Source organism: Bos indicus x Bos taurus, chromosome 5 (assembly GCF_003369695.1).
Source record: "Bos indicus x Bos taurus breed Angus x Brahman F1 hybrid chromosome 5, Bos_hybrid_MaternalHap_v2.0, whole genome shotgun sequence".
In the NCBI taxonomy this organism is placed as follows: Eukaryota; Metazoa; Chordata; class Mammalia; order Artiodactyla; family Bovidae; genus Bos; species Bos indicus x Bos taurus.
This window is the reverse complement of record NC_040080.1, coordinates 31,782,082-31,799,912: the sequence shown is the minus strand read 5'-3', so window position 1 is coordinate 31,799,912 and position 17,831 is coordinate 31,782,082. Positions and strand designations below refer to the sequence as shown.

The 17,831-nt window shown below is 39.2% G+C and overlaps 1 protein-coding gene across 6 annotated transcripts in view; it reads left to right on the top strand.

Moving 5' to 3' along the window:
- Positions 1 to 17,831, top strand: part of ABCC9 (ATP binding cassette subfamily C member 9) — a 157,874-nt gene that overhangs the window by 131,413 nt on the left and 8,630 nt on the right. For all 6 annotated transcript variants that reach the window (XM_027541510.1, XM_027541508.1, XM_027541509.1 and 3 more), the window contains 7 exons: positions 792 to 893; positions 1,811 to 1,931; positions 3,643 to 3,773; positions 4,500 to 4,578; positions 8,201 to 8,309; positions 12,451 to 12,554; positions 15,157 to 15,290. In XM_027541510.1, the coding sequence (XP_027397311.1) occupies positions 792 to 893; positions 1,811 to 1,931; positions 3,643 to 3,773; positions 4,500 to 4,578; positions 8,201 to 8,309; positions 12,451 to 12,554; positions 15,157 to 15,290 (780 nt within the window). The remainder of the gene's footprint in view (positions 1 to 791; positions 894 to 1,810; positions 1,932 to 3,642; positions 3,774 to 4,499; positions 4,579 to 8,200; positions 8,310 to 12,450; positions 12,555 to 15,156; positions 15,291 to 17,831) is intronic.

Sequence of the window (17,831 nt, the reverse complement as noted above, 5' to 3'; positions counted from 1 at the left end):
AAAAAAAAAGAAATTTCTTTTCCAAAGGATAAGATATAACAATGTCTAAGAATGTTGGGAAATGGAGGAGGAAGAAAGTGTAGAAAATAGACAGGTGCCCCCCATCTGTCCTTTGAGTTTAAAGGTTTACCTTAATTAATTTTTAAATTTTCTGGAAAAAGTTTATCATTGAGTCATAATTAATTCAGATATTTTAAGACATGTTCATATTTCTAATTAAGAGAGAAAAATTACACTTATTCCTATTTCTATGCAATCTTTAGATTTAATGTCCCAGACTCTGAGTCCATATTGACAAAAAGTTCAGATATTGATACAAATCCTAACAAGCTAACTAGATACAAATTTCTGCAAAGGCCTTGAATTAGCATATAAGAGAGCTAATCCCAACCCTGGTATAAGTGCACATGAAATTCAAGGTAGAAAGTTAAGTTAAAAATAATTGCTTGTCTGGTAAAATGCAGTAGAAAAGAAAAAAAGAAAGAAAGAAAGAAAATATTTCATCTGATCCTGGTCATGCCAAAAATTGCAGCTTGATTTCTGACCAGGTAGTTACCATCTCTGAAAGAATTATCTGCTTTCAGATATAATCAGAGCCTTGCATCACTTCCCGTGCAGCCCTAAGACTGTGAGTTATTATTCTTCCCTACCTTCTGTAACCTTGTTCTGAAACCTCACAGGACACACCATGAGTAACGTCTATTCTGTTAGTGATCACCCGGGTTGATCGGGATCCTTGGTTTTAAGAACTTAGGGAAAATCTTTTAACATTTTTTCTCACTCTTTTTTAGGATTATCTGGGTGCTTGCATTGTCCTCACTGCATCTATTGCATCCATTAGTGGGTCTTCCAATTCCGGATTGGTGGGCTTAGGTCTTCTGTATGCACTTACGGTAAGTATGGATGAAAACCTCTCTCTCTGTCTTTGTACCGCACTTGAGGTACTTTCCGTAGTTATCATCAACTCTTATTCGTGGATGTTAGAGGACTAGTTAGAAATTCATAACAAGATGATAGCCTGCAGATAATAGTAGATTTGGGCCTAAACCCGGCGTTTTAGGATGGCATGGATTCATTTCTGACATTTTGAACCAATTTTTAGAAACTCCTCAAACACTGTGGTCAGAGTTCTCCCAAGGTTGTTTGGGATTCTTGTCCTGAGTTGCTCACCACCCATTTAAGAACACTAACTCCCCTGTGAGCTTCCCTGATAGCTCAGTTGGTAAAGAATCTGCCTGCAATTTAGGAGACTCTGGTTCAATTCCTGGGTCAGGGAGATCTGCTGGAGAAGGCATAGGCTACCCATTCCAGTATTCTTGGGCTTCCCTTGTGGCTCAGCTGGTAAAGAATCCGCCTGCAATGCAGGAGACCTGGGTTTGATCTCTGGGTTGGGAAGAGCCCCTGAAGAAGGGAAAGGCTACCCACTCCAGTGTTCTGGCCTGGAGAACTTTATGGATTGTATAGTCCATGTGGTCACAAAGAGTCAGACACAACTGAGTGACTTTCACTTCACTTTCACTTCAACTCCCATGTGAATATAAATGAGGTAAGTGGAAGCATACAACTATCCACTGGGCAAGGAAGTCAGGACAGTCCACAAATCAATGACATTAGAGGACCATTGAAGAAGAGCCAATACCTCCTTTGCCAGCATTAGCCCATGACATCCTCTCTGATCTCTGATAACCTGTAGTGTTTATGAACTGTACCCACGTGAACAGTCCAAGTCATCCTATCCCCTGATATCCAGTGTTCACAAAAACTGTTACTTTATTTGCTATGTGCTCATTGTTTTTGTCACCTGACACAGATAACCAATTATTTGAATTGGGTCGTGAGGAACTTGGCTGATGTGGAAGTCCAGATGGGCGCAGTGAAGAAAGTGAACAGTTTCCTGACTATGGAGTCTGAGAACTATGAAGGAACCATGGGTATTGTTCTGAATATTATGGTGTTTCACCTAAATAGTTATTTAAGAATATTAGTTGTGTGTCAGGCACATTGTCATTTTTGCTTTTGTTTTCCATTTCAATAGCCAGAGAATCCTCTCTCATCTTGACTTTGCCTGATAAGGTACAACTGCATCTGAAAAGATGTGATTATTTAGGCCTGAAAAAATCTTAGATACAACCAGAGTCCAAATAGATTTACCTAGTCATATTTAGAGAGAATTATAAAGAAACTTGCTTCCCAGGTGGCACAGTGGTAAGGAATCCGCCTGCCAATGCAGAAGCCTCTGGAGGCTTGGGTTCAATCCCTGGGTCGGGAAGATCCCCTTGAGGAGGAACTGACAACGCTCCAGTACTCTTGCCTGGAAAATCCCGTGGACAGAGGAGCCTGGCAGGCTGCAGTCCATGGGGTCACAAAGAGTCAGTCAGTCACGACTGAGCACACATGCAATGGCATAAAGATACTTGGATTTTATTATATTAATTACCAACCTCAACTATGAACTATTGTATTCTTTTTCTCAAGAGCTTATTAATTTAGATGCCAAGGAGCTTAGATCTTAAAATAACCAAGATTCTTAGCCTTGCTAGAATAAAACTGGCAGGAAATTCAATACTGAGGACAGAATAATCTTCCTTAACTGCAAATCTCATGCCTAATATGCATTCTGTTCCCTAAATCCTTCAGTACCTCTTCAGCTCTTCAAGGACATGCAACCATTCATTAGTCAATCTTTCCTCACCTGTCTAATCTCATCTTTCATTATCCACCTACATACCTTTCACTCTGGCCATACCAACATGCTATGCTTTCTTTTTATCTTTGTTCTTCTCTCTCTCTCTCTCTCTCTCTCTCTATATATATATATATATATATATATATATATATGAAATAAATTTCCCCACCTCTTATCCTTTAAGATCCATCTCAGGCACCACCTCCTCAGGCACCACCTCCTCTTGAAACCCTGCTGGAACTCCTGGGCTGCCACCATCTCTGCTCCCAGAACACCTTGGGTCAGCCTCCATCATGTGATTCTGCGTGCAGTCCTATAGGGGCTGACTCACTTGCATGCGGTCCCCTGGGACACACTGAGCACCTCGAGGCATGTCTTCCCTCTCAGCTCCCTGCATAACACCTCTCACATCTGAATCACTCAAATGTTTGAGGACCAGCTGACTGAACAAATGAATTCATTGACAGATGAACCACCAGGAATAGAATTGAGCAATAGAGTGCTGAGAGACGTGATGCCCGTTAATGCTCCAAAACAAACACACAAAAACTATTTTTAAAGTTCTTAATCAAGAGACTTTTACTCTGAATGTAATGTTAATTAAAAGAAAAAAACCCATATGGGAATTCCCTAGTGGGCCAGTGGTTCCATGGCCAGTGGTTTCACTGGCCATGGAGCATACGGCTCCATGCTCTCACTGCCAAGGGCCAGGGTTCAGTCCCTGTTTGGGGAACAAAGAAATTTCAAGCCACCAGATGCAGCCAAAATCCAAATAAATAAATATAATCTTTTAATTAAAGAAATTTTAAACCCAGAAGTAGGTTTAGTATGACCGTAAATTTAGGAAACAATGATTATGTGTGTATGTATAAATGTATATAAGTATGTGTGCTTTTCTTTCTGCCTCTTCCTGTGTCTCTCTGTCTCTCTTCCTGTACTCCATCTCCACCCTCCAGATCCTTCTCAAGTTCCAGAACATTGGCCTCAGGAAGGGGAGATCAAGATTCATGATCTGTGTGTCAGATATGAAAATAACCTAAAGCCTGTTCTTAAGCACGTCAAGGCTTACATCAAACCTGGGCAGAAGGTATGGAGTTCACTGTCATTTGATGTAATTCATACAGAACCTCAGATGGAACCACCCCATTGCCACTTGAGCTCCTTAGACATGTCAGCCAAGGATCTTCTCACTGGGCTCCCATTATATTCCTTACACTTTATAGGTCAAATTATGTGCATGGGAGAGTGTGGATCCAGATAAAGTATACGTTCTCTAAACTGTATTGCCATTCATTCATCTCCCATGAAGATCAGAAAAGTGAACAACAGGCATGTTTTTCAAAATTTCTAGCTTTTGGCTCATGACCATTCCAGATGTCCCCTTGAGAACCTTTGTGTTTGTACTAGCTCTGGCCTCACAATAATTTATTTTAGTTATTGTAAAAAGAGCAAGTGTGCAGAAAAATGGACTCATTTTACTTCTTGTTATATAATAAAATCATCACTTCTGAGACAAAGTGGAGTACTTGTTTATTAGGTCAATGATACACTAAATGGAAAAATGAAGCCACAGAGGTAAAACGCACAACCGCATAGAAATAAAAAACAGTTGATGAAGACTTGATGAAGATCCTGTGTTATCTCAATAATGATAACTCAGAAAGGAGACCTGAGAGGAGAACGACAATTTTAATGTAACTGTTTAAATAGAGTTGCAGTTTTATCATGGTGTCTTATCTAAGTTAAAAATGCTATACCTACTTTTTTCTTTTGTCTGAGTCCTCTTTTCTCTGAGTGACAGTTGCTTTCTTAGGTGGGCATATGTGGTCGCACTGGCAGTGGGAAGTCATCATTATCTCTGGCTTTCTTCAGAATGGTGGATATATTTGATGGTGAGTTACTAACTAAACTTTTTCATTAGCCATGTGATACTTTTCCTTTAAAAAAAAAAAGCAATGTCTACTTACCTCAGTTCAGTTCAGTTCAGTCACTCAGTTGTGTCCAACTCTGTGACCCCATGAATTGCAGCATGCCAGGCCTCCCTGTCCATCACCAACTCCTGGAGTTTACTCAAACTCATGTCCATCAAGTCGGTGATGCCATCCAGCCATCTCATCCTCTGTCATCCCCTTCTCCTCCTGCCCCCAATCCCTCCCAGCATCAGGATCTTTTCCAGTGAGTCAACTCTTCACATGAGGTGGCCAAAGTATTGGATTTTCAGCTTTAGTATCAGTCCTTCCAAAGAACACCCAGTACTGATCTCCTTTAGAATGGACTGGTTGGATCTCCTTGCAGTCCAAGGGACTCTCAAGAGAATTCTCCAACACCACAGTTCAAAAGCATCAATTTTTCGGTGCTCAGCTTTCTTCACAGTCCAACTCTCACATCCATACATGACCACAGGAAAAACCATAGCCTTGACTAGACGGACCTATGTTGGCAAAGTAATGTCTCTCCTTTTAAATATGCTATCTACTTACCTAGTCCTGCAATAATAAAATATATTTAGAATGACTTCAGTATTCTTGCCTGGAAAATCCCATGGACAGAGGAGCCTGGTGGGCTACAATCCATGGGGTTGCAAAGAGTCTGTCATGACTGAGCATGCATTACTACAACTACTATTGTGTCCTACATACCATGGTTTGAGGCAGGTATTCCAGATAAATGGGCTTCTTGGGTGGCTCAGTGGTAAAGAATCTTCCTGCCAATGCAAGGAGATGCAGGAGACATGGGTTTGATCCCCGATCCCCTGGAGGTGGAAATGGCAACCCACTCCAGCATTTTTGCCTGGAGAATCCCATGGACAGAGGAGTTTGGCAGGCTATAGTCTAAGGGGTCACGAAGAGTTAGACACAACTGAGCATGTATGTATCCCAGACAAACAGTTTAGGAGTAAAGAAAAAAAGGAACTGGAGAAATAAAATTATTAGCCCTAAACTCAGCTCTAGAAATTATTGTTAAAGAATTTTATTAAATTAGTAAAATGAAAACAAAGCCACTCATTATGAAGAGCAGCAGATGGAAGTGGCATTTCAAGAAGGAAGAGAGAAAAAGACTGTCTAATTTCCTACAAACTAAAAGCACATTTCTTTCCATTAAAGGAAAAAAGGAGATAAATAAGCTACATTTTAATTTTAGTGTATGACTCTTATTATCATCTGCTTAATAACGTGGTTTAATGATGTTGGATGTTTTGGGAAGAGGTGACCGTTGCTAATAAAGTGCCAAGGACACGCTGACAATATAAAAAATATTTATTCATCTGCAAAATTATTAATAGTATCATACATGGAAGTAATCTAATATTTGTTCTAGAAAAAATATGTCACATTATTTAGTCTATTAAGTGACCTATAAATAGGCCAGCACATACGCCATCTTGAATGAAAGGGGAGCCATCAGCTCGAGAATTGCTTAAATATTATTATCTCTAATCATTGTGATAATAGTGATAGTACTTTACATTTTTATTATACTTGACAGGTTACATTATTTAATCTACACAACAACTCAGTGAAATAAAGAGGTCAGTTTATGAACAACAAAGTTGAACTGTGGTCACTGAAGGGTTTGGGACTTAGATTTAGCAAAGAGATAGCTATCCACCTCTAGATAAGCAGCTTGCTCTTGCCATGACTGGTAATAATACACAGATCCTTTAAGGATTTTCTGTGGGATTTGCATTATAATCCAATTACAGGATCCAAGACAGTTGATTGAAACTTTTCATTAAAAAACTGTCACTATGATGGAACATATTAGATTAACCATAGTCTCATGAGTTCAGAAACATCATTTCAGCTCCCATGAGGACTATGATGACTGATTATCTTTTTAATACCATTAAGCGATTGAGGTTTTAATAGATAATATATTATACCCAGAAGAAAGTTTAAGCTAATCACCTTACCTGCTCTTGAATCTAAATCCAGCAAAGGGACTCTAACTGCCATCCTTCGCTTAGCATGCTTATCTCATAGAGCAATATTATCTTTGCATAAAACAAGACCATAAACTAAAGCTATCAAGGTAAGGAAGAGTCATCAAGATTGCACAAGTTCATGTACAGTGAAATTTATTAAGAGTTGATACCTATGTCATAGAATTTTCTTTCTTACTTGTACTGTACTATACTCCTCAATCAATAAATGAGCAAAGAGACTTCTCTGATGGTGGTCTAGTGGTTAGAAATAGACACCCTCACCATTGTGGCCCAGGTTTGTTTCCTGGTCAGGGAAGCCTTTCTTCTTGAGGCTTCCCTGGTGGCTCAGATGGTAAAGAATCTGCCTGCAATGCAGGAGACCTGGGTTCAATCCCTGGATCAGGAAGACTCCCTGGATAAGGGAATAGCAATGCACTCCAGTATTCTTGCCTGGAGAATTCCATGGACAGAGGATGCTGGCAGTCTACAGTTGCAAAGAGTTGCAAAGAGTGGGACATGACTGAGCGACTAACATGGACAGTCCAGTGGTTAAGCACCTGAACTGCCATTACAGAGGGCACAGTTCCCGTCCCTGGCCAGAGAACTGAGAGCCAGAATGTCACTTGGTGTGGCCAAAAAATAAATGAAAATAAATATTAAAAATAAATAAATATAACACAATATTGTTAATCAGCTATACCCCACTACAAAGTAAAAAGATTTTTGAAATATATAAGTAAATAAATAAACGAGTGAATAAGACAGACAAAAATGCCCATCTTCAATAACCTGATATTCTAGTTTGGGGAGAGTGCTATGCTTAGTCGCTCAGTTGTGTCCAACTCTTTATGACGCCATGAACTGTAGCTCTAGACTCCTCTGTCCATGGGGATACTCCAGGCAAGAATACTGGAGTGGCTTGCCATGCCCTCCTCCAGAGGATCTTCCCAACCCAGGGATCGAACTCAGGTCTCCCGCATTACAGGTGAATTCTTTACTGTCTGAGCCACACAATTAAAAAGATCTATGGTGGTGGTTTAGTCGCTAAGTCATGTCTGACTCTTTGCAACCCCATTGTAGCCTGCCAGGCTTCTCTGTCCATGGGATTTTCCAGACAAGAATACTGGAGTGGGTTGCCATTTCCTTCTCCAGGCGATCTTCCCCACCCAGAGACTGAACCTAGGTCTCCTGCATTGCAGGCGGATTCTTTACCAACTGAGCTACCAGGGAAGCCCCCAAAAGATCAATAAATGTGTATAATAGAATGTCCTATGAAGGAAAATCGAGCTGGGAACAGTATAAAGGAATACTGTAAAGAAGACCACTGAGGGAAAAGAGTACCTTTGGTTTGTATGAACCACATAAACAGTAAAAAGTGGAAATCCCTTTAGGAGAAAATATAATACATAAGAAAGAAAATATCGCCAAAATACCTATTTTCTTAGAGGCATATCATGATCATACTTACATGGAAAGCATCATCTTCTGAATTTCAATCCTGAACTAGGAAAGCACTTCCAATTGGTAAACCAGTATTATTTTACTTGTGGTTTTATGACAGGCTTGCCATTTTTGTCTTTCTTTAACAGGAAAGATTGTCATTGATGGGATAGACATTTCCAAATTGCCACTGCACACACTACGTTCTAGGCTTTCAATCATTCTGCAGGATCCCATACTCTTCAGCGGTTCTATCCGGTAGGTAATGTATTCAAAGAAACTCATGTGCCTCAGTATTTACCCTTTGGCTCATAGGAGGGTTTTTCTCAGAGTTGCTTTTCAGGTAGGTGTGAAAGGTCGTCATCAGGATGATGAGGTCAGATGTTCTGTCCCACAGTTTGGACTGAGGCGCTTAGAATGGCTGGATTAACCTAAAGAAGCCCATCCTTTGTTGTTGTTGCTCAGTCGTTCAGTCATGTCTAACTCTTTGTGACCTCATGGACTGCAGCATGCTAGGCTTCCCTGTCCTTCACCATCTCCTGGAGTTTGCTCAAACTCATACCCATCTTTTATGTCCCCCCGCCAAAGTTCATCTCTTCTGTTCAACTCCACAAACACCACCCTTCCCTCTGTTCTTGGCAGACATTTCTGAGGTGTCCACCCTACAGATGCCCTGCCTGCCTCTTGTGTGTCTAATTTGAGCTCAACAGATACTAAGTTTGGTAAATACCTTGATTCTCTTCCACCCCTCACAATTTTTCTTTCCACCAAAATTGCTCTGAAGAAGCTGCCACATTCTTCTCCATGCCTGGTTTGCAGTTTCTCATGAAAGAAAAGAGAGAAAGAGAATGGAGGTATCTACTCTTTGCTGAGTCCTCACAGCACTGCTCTAGTGTTTATATTATTTGTCCCCATTTTTCAGATGAGGGTTTTGAATCTCAGAGAAGCTGTGGCTTAGCCACGTTCATACATTTAGTTGGGGGTAGAACTGCCATCCCGAATAAAGTTTGTCTGACTCTAGAGTCCACTGTTACTGTCCATCAGGTCATGTCTATCGTTCCATCCAGTCTCTTTTCTCTCTTGCTCCTCTACTCCATCTACTTCATTGCAAAGTATTTATCACCTTTTCCTAAATATTCCTTGTCTCAAAGAGAAAACGTATGTAAGATTGTTCAGTATTTAATCATAAAATTGTTGTTATTGAGTTGCTAAATTCTGTCCGACTCTTTGTGACCCCATGGACAGTAGCGCTCCAGGCTCCTTTGTCCTCCACTATCTCCCAGAGTTTTCTCAAATTCTAGTCCATTGAGTCGGTGATGCCATCCAACTATTTCATCCTCTGCCTCTCTCTTCTCCTTTTGCCTGCAATCTTTCCAGCCTCAGGGTATTTTCCGCTGAGTCAGCTCTTCACATCAGGTGACCAAAGTATTGAAGCTTCAGCTTCAGTCCTTCCAATGAATATTCAGGGTTGATTTCTTTTAGGATTGACTGGTTTGAGCTCCTTGCAATCCAAGGGACTCTCAAGTGCCTTCTCTAGCACCACAATTCGAAAGCATCAGTCCTTCAGCACTCAGCTTTCTTTATGGTCCAACTTTCACGTCTATACATGACTACTGGAAAAAACTATACATTTGACTTTGTTGGCAAAGTGATGTCTCTGCTTTTTAATATGCTGTCTGGGTTTGTCATAGCTTTCCTTCCAAAAAGCAAATATCTTTTAATTTCATGGCTGCAGTCACCATCTGCAGTAATTTTTGGAGCCAAAGAAAATAAAATCTGCCACTGTTTACACTTTTTCCCCATCTATTTGACACAAAGTGATGGGATTAGATGTTCTGATCTTAGTTTTTTGAATGTTGAGATTTAAGCAAGCTTTTTCACTCTCCTTTTTTACCCTGATTATGATACTCTTTAGTTCCTTTTCATTTTCTGCCATAAGGGTGGTATCATCTGCATATCTGACATTGTTAACATTTCTCCCAATAGTCTTGATTCCAGCTTGTGATTCATCCAGCCCATCATTTTGCATGATGTACTCTGCATGTCAGTTAAATAAGTAGAGTGACAATATACAGTCTTGATGTACTCCTTTCTCAGTTTTGCATAAGTCCGTTGTTCCATGTCTCGTTATACCTGTTGCTTCTTGACCTGCATACACGCTTCTCAGGAGGCAGGTAAAGTGGTCTGGTATTCCTATCTTTTTAAGAATTTTCCAAAGTTTATTGTGATCCACACAGTCCAAGGTTTTAGCATAGTCAATGAAGCAGATGTTTTCCTTGAATTCCCTTGCTTTCTCTATAATCCAGCGGATGTTGACAATTTGATCTGTAGTTCCTCCGCCTTTTCTAAATCCAGCTTGTACATCTGGAATTTCTCAGTTCATGTCCTGTCAAAGCCTAGCTTGAAGGATTTTGAGCATTACCTTGCTGGCATGTGAAATGAGCACAACTGTACAGAACATTCTTTTGCATTGTCTTTCTTTGGGATTGGAATGAAAACTGACCTTTTTCCAGTCCTGTGGTCATTGCTGAGTTTTCCAAATTTGCTGGCATATTGAGTGCAGCACTTTCACAGCATCATCTTCTAGGATTTGAAATAGCTCAGCTGGAATTCCACCACCTCCACTAGCTTTGTTCATAGTAATGCTTCCTAAGGCCCACTTAATTTCACAGTCCAGGATGTCTGGCTCTAGATGAGCGACCACACCTTATTGGTTATCTGAGTCATTAAGAATTTTTTTATAAAGTTCTTCTGTATATTCTTGCCACCTTTTCTTAATCTCTTCTGCTTCTGTTGGGTCCTTGCCATTTCTGTCCTTTATTGTGCCCATCTTTGCATGAAATGTTCCCTTGGTATCTCTAATTTTCTTGAAGAGATTGCCAGTCTTTCCCATTCTATTGTTTTCCTTTATTTGCATTATTCACTTAAAAATGCTTCCTTATCTCTGCTTGCTGTTCTTTGGAACTTAGCATTCAGTTAAGTATATCTTCCCCTTTCTCCTTTTCCTTTCATTTCTCTTCATTTCTCAGCTATTTGTAAGGCCTCCTCAGACAACCATTTTGCTTTGCATTTATTTCTTGGAGATGATTTGGTCACTGCCTCCTATACAGTGTTACAAACCTCTGTCCGTAGTTCTTCAGGCACTCTGTCTACCGGATCTAATCTCTTGAATCTCTTTGTCACCTGCACTATAAAATCATAAGGGATTTGATTTAGGTCATAGCTAAATGGTCTAGCATTTTTCCCTGAAGAAGTGAGTGAAGTGAGTGAAAGTCACTCAGTTGTGTCCAACTCTTTGCGATGCCGTGGACTACACAGTCCATGGAATTCTCCAGGCCAGAATACTGGAGTGGTAGCCTTTCCCTTCTCCAGGGGATCTTCCCAACCCAGGAATCAAACCGGGGTCTCCCGCACTGCAGGCAGATTCTTTACCAGCTGAGCCACAACAGAAGCCCAAGAATACTGGAGTGGGTAGCCTATCCCTTCTCCAGGGGATCTTCCTGACCCAGGAATCAAACCGGGGTCTCCTGCATTGCAGGCAGATTCTTTACCAACTGAGCTATCAGGAAGACTTTCTTCAATTTAAGCCTGAGTTTTGTAATAGGGAGTTCATGATCTGAGCCACATTGTAAAATTACTTCAGTTAAAACTTCTAGGTGTACCAGATTATTTCGCAATATGATAGAAATCTCTATCTTTGAATATATTATGAATTCTGTTATTGTAGTTGATACAGCATAACTCATCTGAAATAGCACTGTATATTTCCATATAGATTTACGTATTTAACATTAGTTCTGTAGGGATAATTAGCTAGATACTATTCAAGTTACATTGAACATAATATGACTTACTTTACTCTGTCCAAGTCTCTAGGTCTATCAGAGTCTCTGGAAATGACACAATTTCGTTCCTTTTTATGGCTGAGTAATATTCCATTGTGTATATGTGCCACATGTTCTTTATCCATTTCTTTGTTGATGGACATTTAGATTGCTTCCATGTTCTGGATATTGTAAATAGTCCTGCAGTGAACATTGGGGTGCATGTATCTTTGGGAATTACGATTTTTCTCTACTCAGTTCTCTGTGGTGATCTAAATGAGAAGTTAATCTGAAAAAGAAGGGATATATACATATACATATAGTAAATTCACTTTGCAGAATCTAACAACATTGTAAAGCAACTATACTCCAATAAAAAATTTTTTTAATAAATTTAAGAATATTAAGGCATGAAGTGAATGCCTGTTCTATCCTAAGCACTGTTGTAGATCCTGGGCATACAGCAATAACCAAACAAATAGGATTTCCATCTTTAGGGAAGAACAGCAATAAGCAAGCACACATTAAACAGTCATTTTAAAAATTTATTCACTAACTGATTTTTTTCCCTACAGATTTAATTTAGATCCAGAATGCAAATGCACGGATGACAGACTCTGGGAAGCTCTTGAAATTGCTCAGTTGAAGAACATGGTCAAATCCCTACCAGGAGGTCTAGGTATATCTTCTAAATGATGCATTAATTTTTTTATATATGCAATGAATTCTACATATCTACATTTTATTCTAGAATTACATAATTCTAGCACTAAAGCTCCTTATATTTATTTTTGTTGATTTTTGGCTGTGCTGAGTCTTTGTTTCTGCACAGACTTTTCTCTAGTTGTGGCAAGTGGGTGCTATTCTCTCATTGTGGTTCTCCAGCTTCTCACTGCAGTGGCTTCTCTTGTGGAGTACAGACCTTAGAGTGCGGGGACTTCGGCAGCCACAGCTCTCAGGCTCTAGAGCACAGACTCAGTAGTTGTGGGACATGGGCTTAGTTGCTCCATGGCATATGGAGTCTTTCTAGATCCCTGATATGAATTCAGTCCCAGAGGTAGCATCAGTTCAGTTCAGTCACCCAGTCATGTCCGACTCTTTGTGACCCCATTGACAGCAGCATGCCAGGCCTCCCTGTCTACTCAACTCCCGGAGTTTACTCAAACTCATGTCTATTAAGTCGGTGATGCCATCCAACCATCTCATCCTCTGTCATCCCCTTCTCCTCCTGCCTTTAATCTTTCCCAGCAACAGGGCCTTTTCCAGTGAGTCAGCTCTTCACATCAGGTGGCCAAAGTATTGGAACTTCAGCTTTAGCATCAGTCCTTCCAGTGAACACCCAGGACTGATCTTTAGGATGGGCTGGTTGGATCTCCTTGCAGTCTGAGGGACTCTCAAGAGTCTTCTCCAACACCACAGTTCAAAAGCATCAATTCTTCAGTTCTCAGCTTTCTTTATAGCCCAACTTTCACATCCATACATGACTACTGGAAAAACAATAGCCTTGACTAGACGGAACTTTATTAGCAAAGTAATTCTCTGCTTTTTAATATACTGTCTAGGTTGGTCATAACTTTCCTTCCAAGGAATAAGCGTCTTTTAATTTCATGGCTGCAGTCACCATCTGCAGTGATTTTAGAGCCCCCAAAAATAAAGTCAGCCACTGTTTCCCCATCTATTTGCCACGTAGTGTAATTTCTGGTAAATAATTGATAACAAAAACAAAAGAACAACATGAATAATGAAAGAAAAACATGATTAATTAAACAAGGGAGAGTTCATGATATAGTCTTTCATTCATGAAAGTTTTGGACTTCTGTTTCCTTAAAGTCTAAACTCATTTAAGAAACATAATGGTTGATATTCTAATTTTAATGCTTAATGTGTAGTTGCCAAATTGATTGTATTGTTGCCATTTAGTTTATCAACCTACAGAATAAATTATATTTATTTGTTAGCTTATTTGGGAAGTGGGGCCTACTCAAAAACAATACCTTTTATGATTATAATTCAGTCCAAAGGAAAAGACATCCCACAAAGTGGAGACAGCATGTCTTTAAGGATAGTTTTACTGACCTTGCCAATGTCAGACAAGGGGAATAATTCCAGAGGTCTGGATGAACTTTCCCATAATAATTTTTGATGTCTCCTCTGGAAAGTCCAGCAAGCACTTGAAAAATTGAAAAGTCTACTTGAGATAATGCTTGTAGACCTTTTTCCCCTAGTGATTTTCAGACTCTGCCCTTCCCCCATTAGTACTTGGAAAGATCACTATATGTATATAGTTTTCCTCACTAATATGAGACCTGCATGTACCTGTTTTGAATTGTGGGCATAGTATTTGGAAATTATGGAACAGTGTAAGCAACAAAGAATTATATTTATACTCTGTAATTGAATGTTGTTTATGCTCATTGTCTTAATAAAGATTTCATCAATGGTTTGCTAATGATCTGGTTCAGACCAGCTCTAGTGAATAACATTCATCATTTCATGCTTCCTTTTTATTTATTATATACATTAAAATTTGGAGAATAGATGCGTAGCCCCTAAGCATGAGAAATTATAAGAATTTGAAGCAGTGAGACAATAATCAATAGAAATTGCCCCTCGGAGCCCTACTACAGTGTGTTTGAATCCTAATAAAATAGATCATTTTGGAAATAGAATTTAAGCTAAACTCACAGCAGTAGTTTACAAAATGTGGTTGAAAACCCAAAAAAAGGAAACTGTAATGAAGACATAACTCACTTATCCACGCAACAAGGTTTTCTTTTCAGCTACTATGTCAGATGCTGGGTGATAAGTACTGGGGATTCATTAATAAATCCTTACCAACTTGGAGCTTAGAGTCCAAGGGGACGATATAATGGAAAGAGAATAAGTATTGGAATTGAGAACATTCTGTTTCTCACTAAGCTCTACTACCAGTTAGCTGTGTCATCTTGGGCAAGTCATTTTATTTCTCTGGGCCTTGGATAATTACATCAGATAATTAAATCATCTCAAAGGTCTTCCAGTCTTTAAAATGTTTAACAGTACTTTATGTCCTACTATAAGGAGACAATTTACCACCTATTGTCAAACATTAGATGGCCCAGGATCATCTTCATTTTCCCCAAGTAAAGTTTCTCTTTGCTTTTTTCCAAAATGAAATCCTTGCACCAGTTCAAAGTGACATCAATAGGTTTTTATAGGACATAATGTGTTTTCCACTATGTTGCCTAAGGAAAACGTTAATATCATTTCTTTAGTGAAGTCTTTGCTTTTTTTTTATTTAGATGCAGTTGTCACTGAAGGTGGGGAGAATTTTAGCGTTGGACAGAGACAGCTGTTCTGCCTTGCCAGGGCCTTTGTCCGCAAAAGCAGTATTCTCATCATGGATGAAGCAACGGCTTCCATTGACATGGCCACAGTGAGTGCATCATCTAAGCTGCTTTCAATTGATGAGTCAAAGAAATGCATGCAAAAATTACAATTTATTTTTCCTGACTGGGTTCTGAATATCCTCAGGACTATTGTTTTCAGTGTCTTCTCAGCTACCTCATTGATCAACCAGTGGTATATAGCACATTGAGAATTTCAATAAAGGAGACTTGACTCTTGTTTTAAAGAAGCTCCTGTTGTCCAATAAGCATCAAATAAATTTGCCATCACTTTTTGATTAATCCTCATGAGAGTAAAATTCCAGGGCTCAGTTGATGAGACTGCTGTATTCAAGTATTCAGGTGTGTTGTCATGGAAGTTCTAAAATGAAATATGCAAATCACTGTTTAATAGAATCTATTGATAATCAAAACCAATCATCTTCTAATGCAATTTGAAGAGGGATTCACTAAAATTAATACTGGCTAGAATTAATAATGGCCCTCTCAATGTATTGATGGTAATAAGGCAGAAACTTTACCTTTTGAAAGAGATCATTTAGAAGTGTCAAATAAGGGGAGGGATAAATTAGGAGTTTAGGATTAACATATACACACTACTATATATAAAACAGATAATCAAAAAGGACCTACTGTATAACACAGGGAATCTACTCACCTACTGTATAACACAGGGAACTCTACTCAGTATTCTGTAATAACCTAAAAAGGGAAAAAAATCTGAAAAAGAATGGATATATGTATATGTATAACTGTATAATCACTTAGCTGTATACTTGAAACTAATACAACGTTACAAATCAACTGTACTCCAATATAAAATGAAAATTAAAAATTTTAAAAGTGTCAAATATGCCCAAGAAGGATCTGTTTGGAAGGTTGTGACTGAGTGGGGAAAATGTCACAATGAACTGCAAATGTTATGAGCTATCTATTAATGTTGTTCTTATAAAAGTGAACTTGATATTAAAAGTTTGGCATCAGAAAGGACAAAAAAAAATCTTATTTATTTTCTTGCTGTATACTTTAGATTGAATAAAACTATCCAAAAAGGTGAAACAGCTTCAAGACTATTAAGAGCCAATTATATAGGGAGATGTTAATTTGACATCATTTCTTTGTATTGTTGTTGTTTTTGTTCAGTCACTAAGTTGTGTCCGACACTTTGTGATCCCATGAACTGCAGCACACCAGGCTTCCCTGTCCTTCTTTGTATTAAGTAAGACGAATTAGTTAAACTGGGCTTCCTCCAGTGGCTCAATAGTAAAGAATCCACGTGTAATGAAAGACAAAAGACATGCGAGTTTGATCCCTGGGTAGAGAAGATCCCCTGGAGGAGGAAATGGCAACCCACTCCAGTATTCTTGCCTGGAAAATCGCATGGACAGAAGGAGGCTGGTGGGCTACAGCCCATAGAGTCGCAAAGAATCAGACTGAGCGACCTAGCATAGGGTGCAGTTAAAGTATCTATAACAAGTTATATATCTTCTCCAAGTTAAGATAATTTAAAGCAATGAAGTTGTTTCTAATGAAGCCATTTCACTAAATGTAACTACATTAAAATTAGTATTAATTACTAAGTTCTTATAATATTGTGAGTTATTATAAGGATAGTACTGCCTCAATAGAAATGAGAGAGAGAAAAGGGGAGAATAAGAATGAATTAATTGGCAATAAGCCATGTGATTGGAAGAAATAACAACTTCACATAAAGATTTAGGTAATTGAGCCTTTTTATTGAGGAGAGAGGAAGAATCTTTATCCCTGATATCTTTTAAAATATAATAACAATTTGGACCATAAAGAAGGCTTAGCACTGAAGAATTAATGTTTTCAAACTGTGGTGCTGGAGAAAACTCTTGAGAGTCCCTTGGACAGCAAGGACATCAAACCAGTCAATCCTAAAGGAAATCACCCCTGAATATTCATTGGAAGGACTGATGCTGAAGCTCCAACATTTTGGCCACCTGATGCGAAGAGCCAAGTCACTGGAAAAGACCCCAATGCTGGGAAAGTTGGAGGGCAAGAGGAGAAGGGGACGACAGAATATGAGATAGTTGAATGGCATCACTGACTCAATAGACATGAGTTTGAGCAAACTCGGAGATAGTGAAGGACAGGAAGCCTGGCATGCTGCAGTTCATGGGGTCGCAGAGTCAGACGTGACTTGGCGACTGAACAACAACAATGGTTTGTGGTGGGAATAAAAACAGTTCCTGCCAGGAATGTACTTTTATGGGTCAAAATCCAAATTTTTGGCATGTATTTTATTTTCTCCTTTTCTGACCCCAAACTTAACACTGTTTTAGGGTTTTATTGGTTTTGAATACATCCTTTTTGTGGAATAACCTTAAGTGAGCATTTCTCCACCTATTTGGTTTCATTTTCCTCATTCATTTTCCTGGCAATAAATCTATCAGTCATTCCTAGTTGATCAACCGAGTTTTCTTTGCATTTTGAAGACACTACAGGACCCAGCCTGAGCTCCCTGCTGGGCACTGCTCCCTGTTAGACCTTCTGCAGAAAACAGCAGTGAGAATTCTCAGAAGAGACTGGGCATGTTGAAGCAT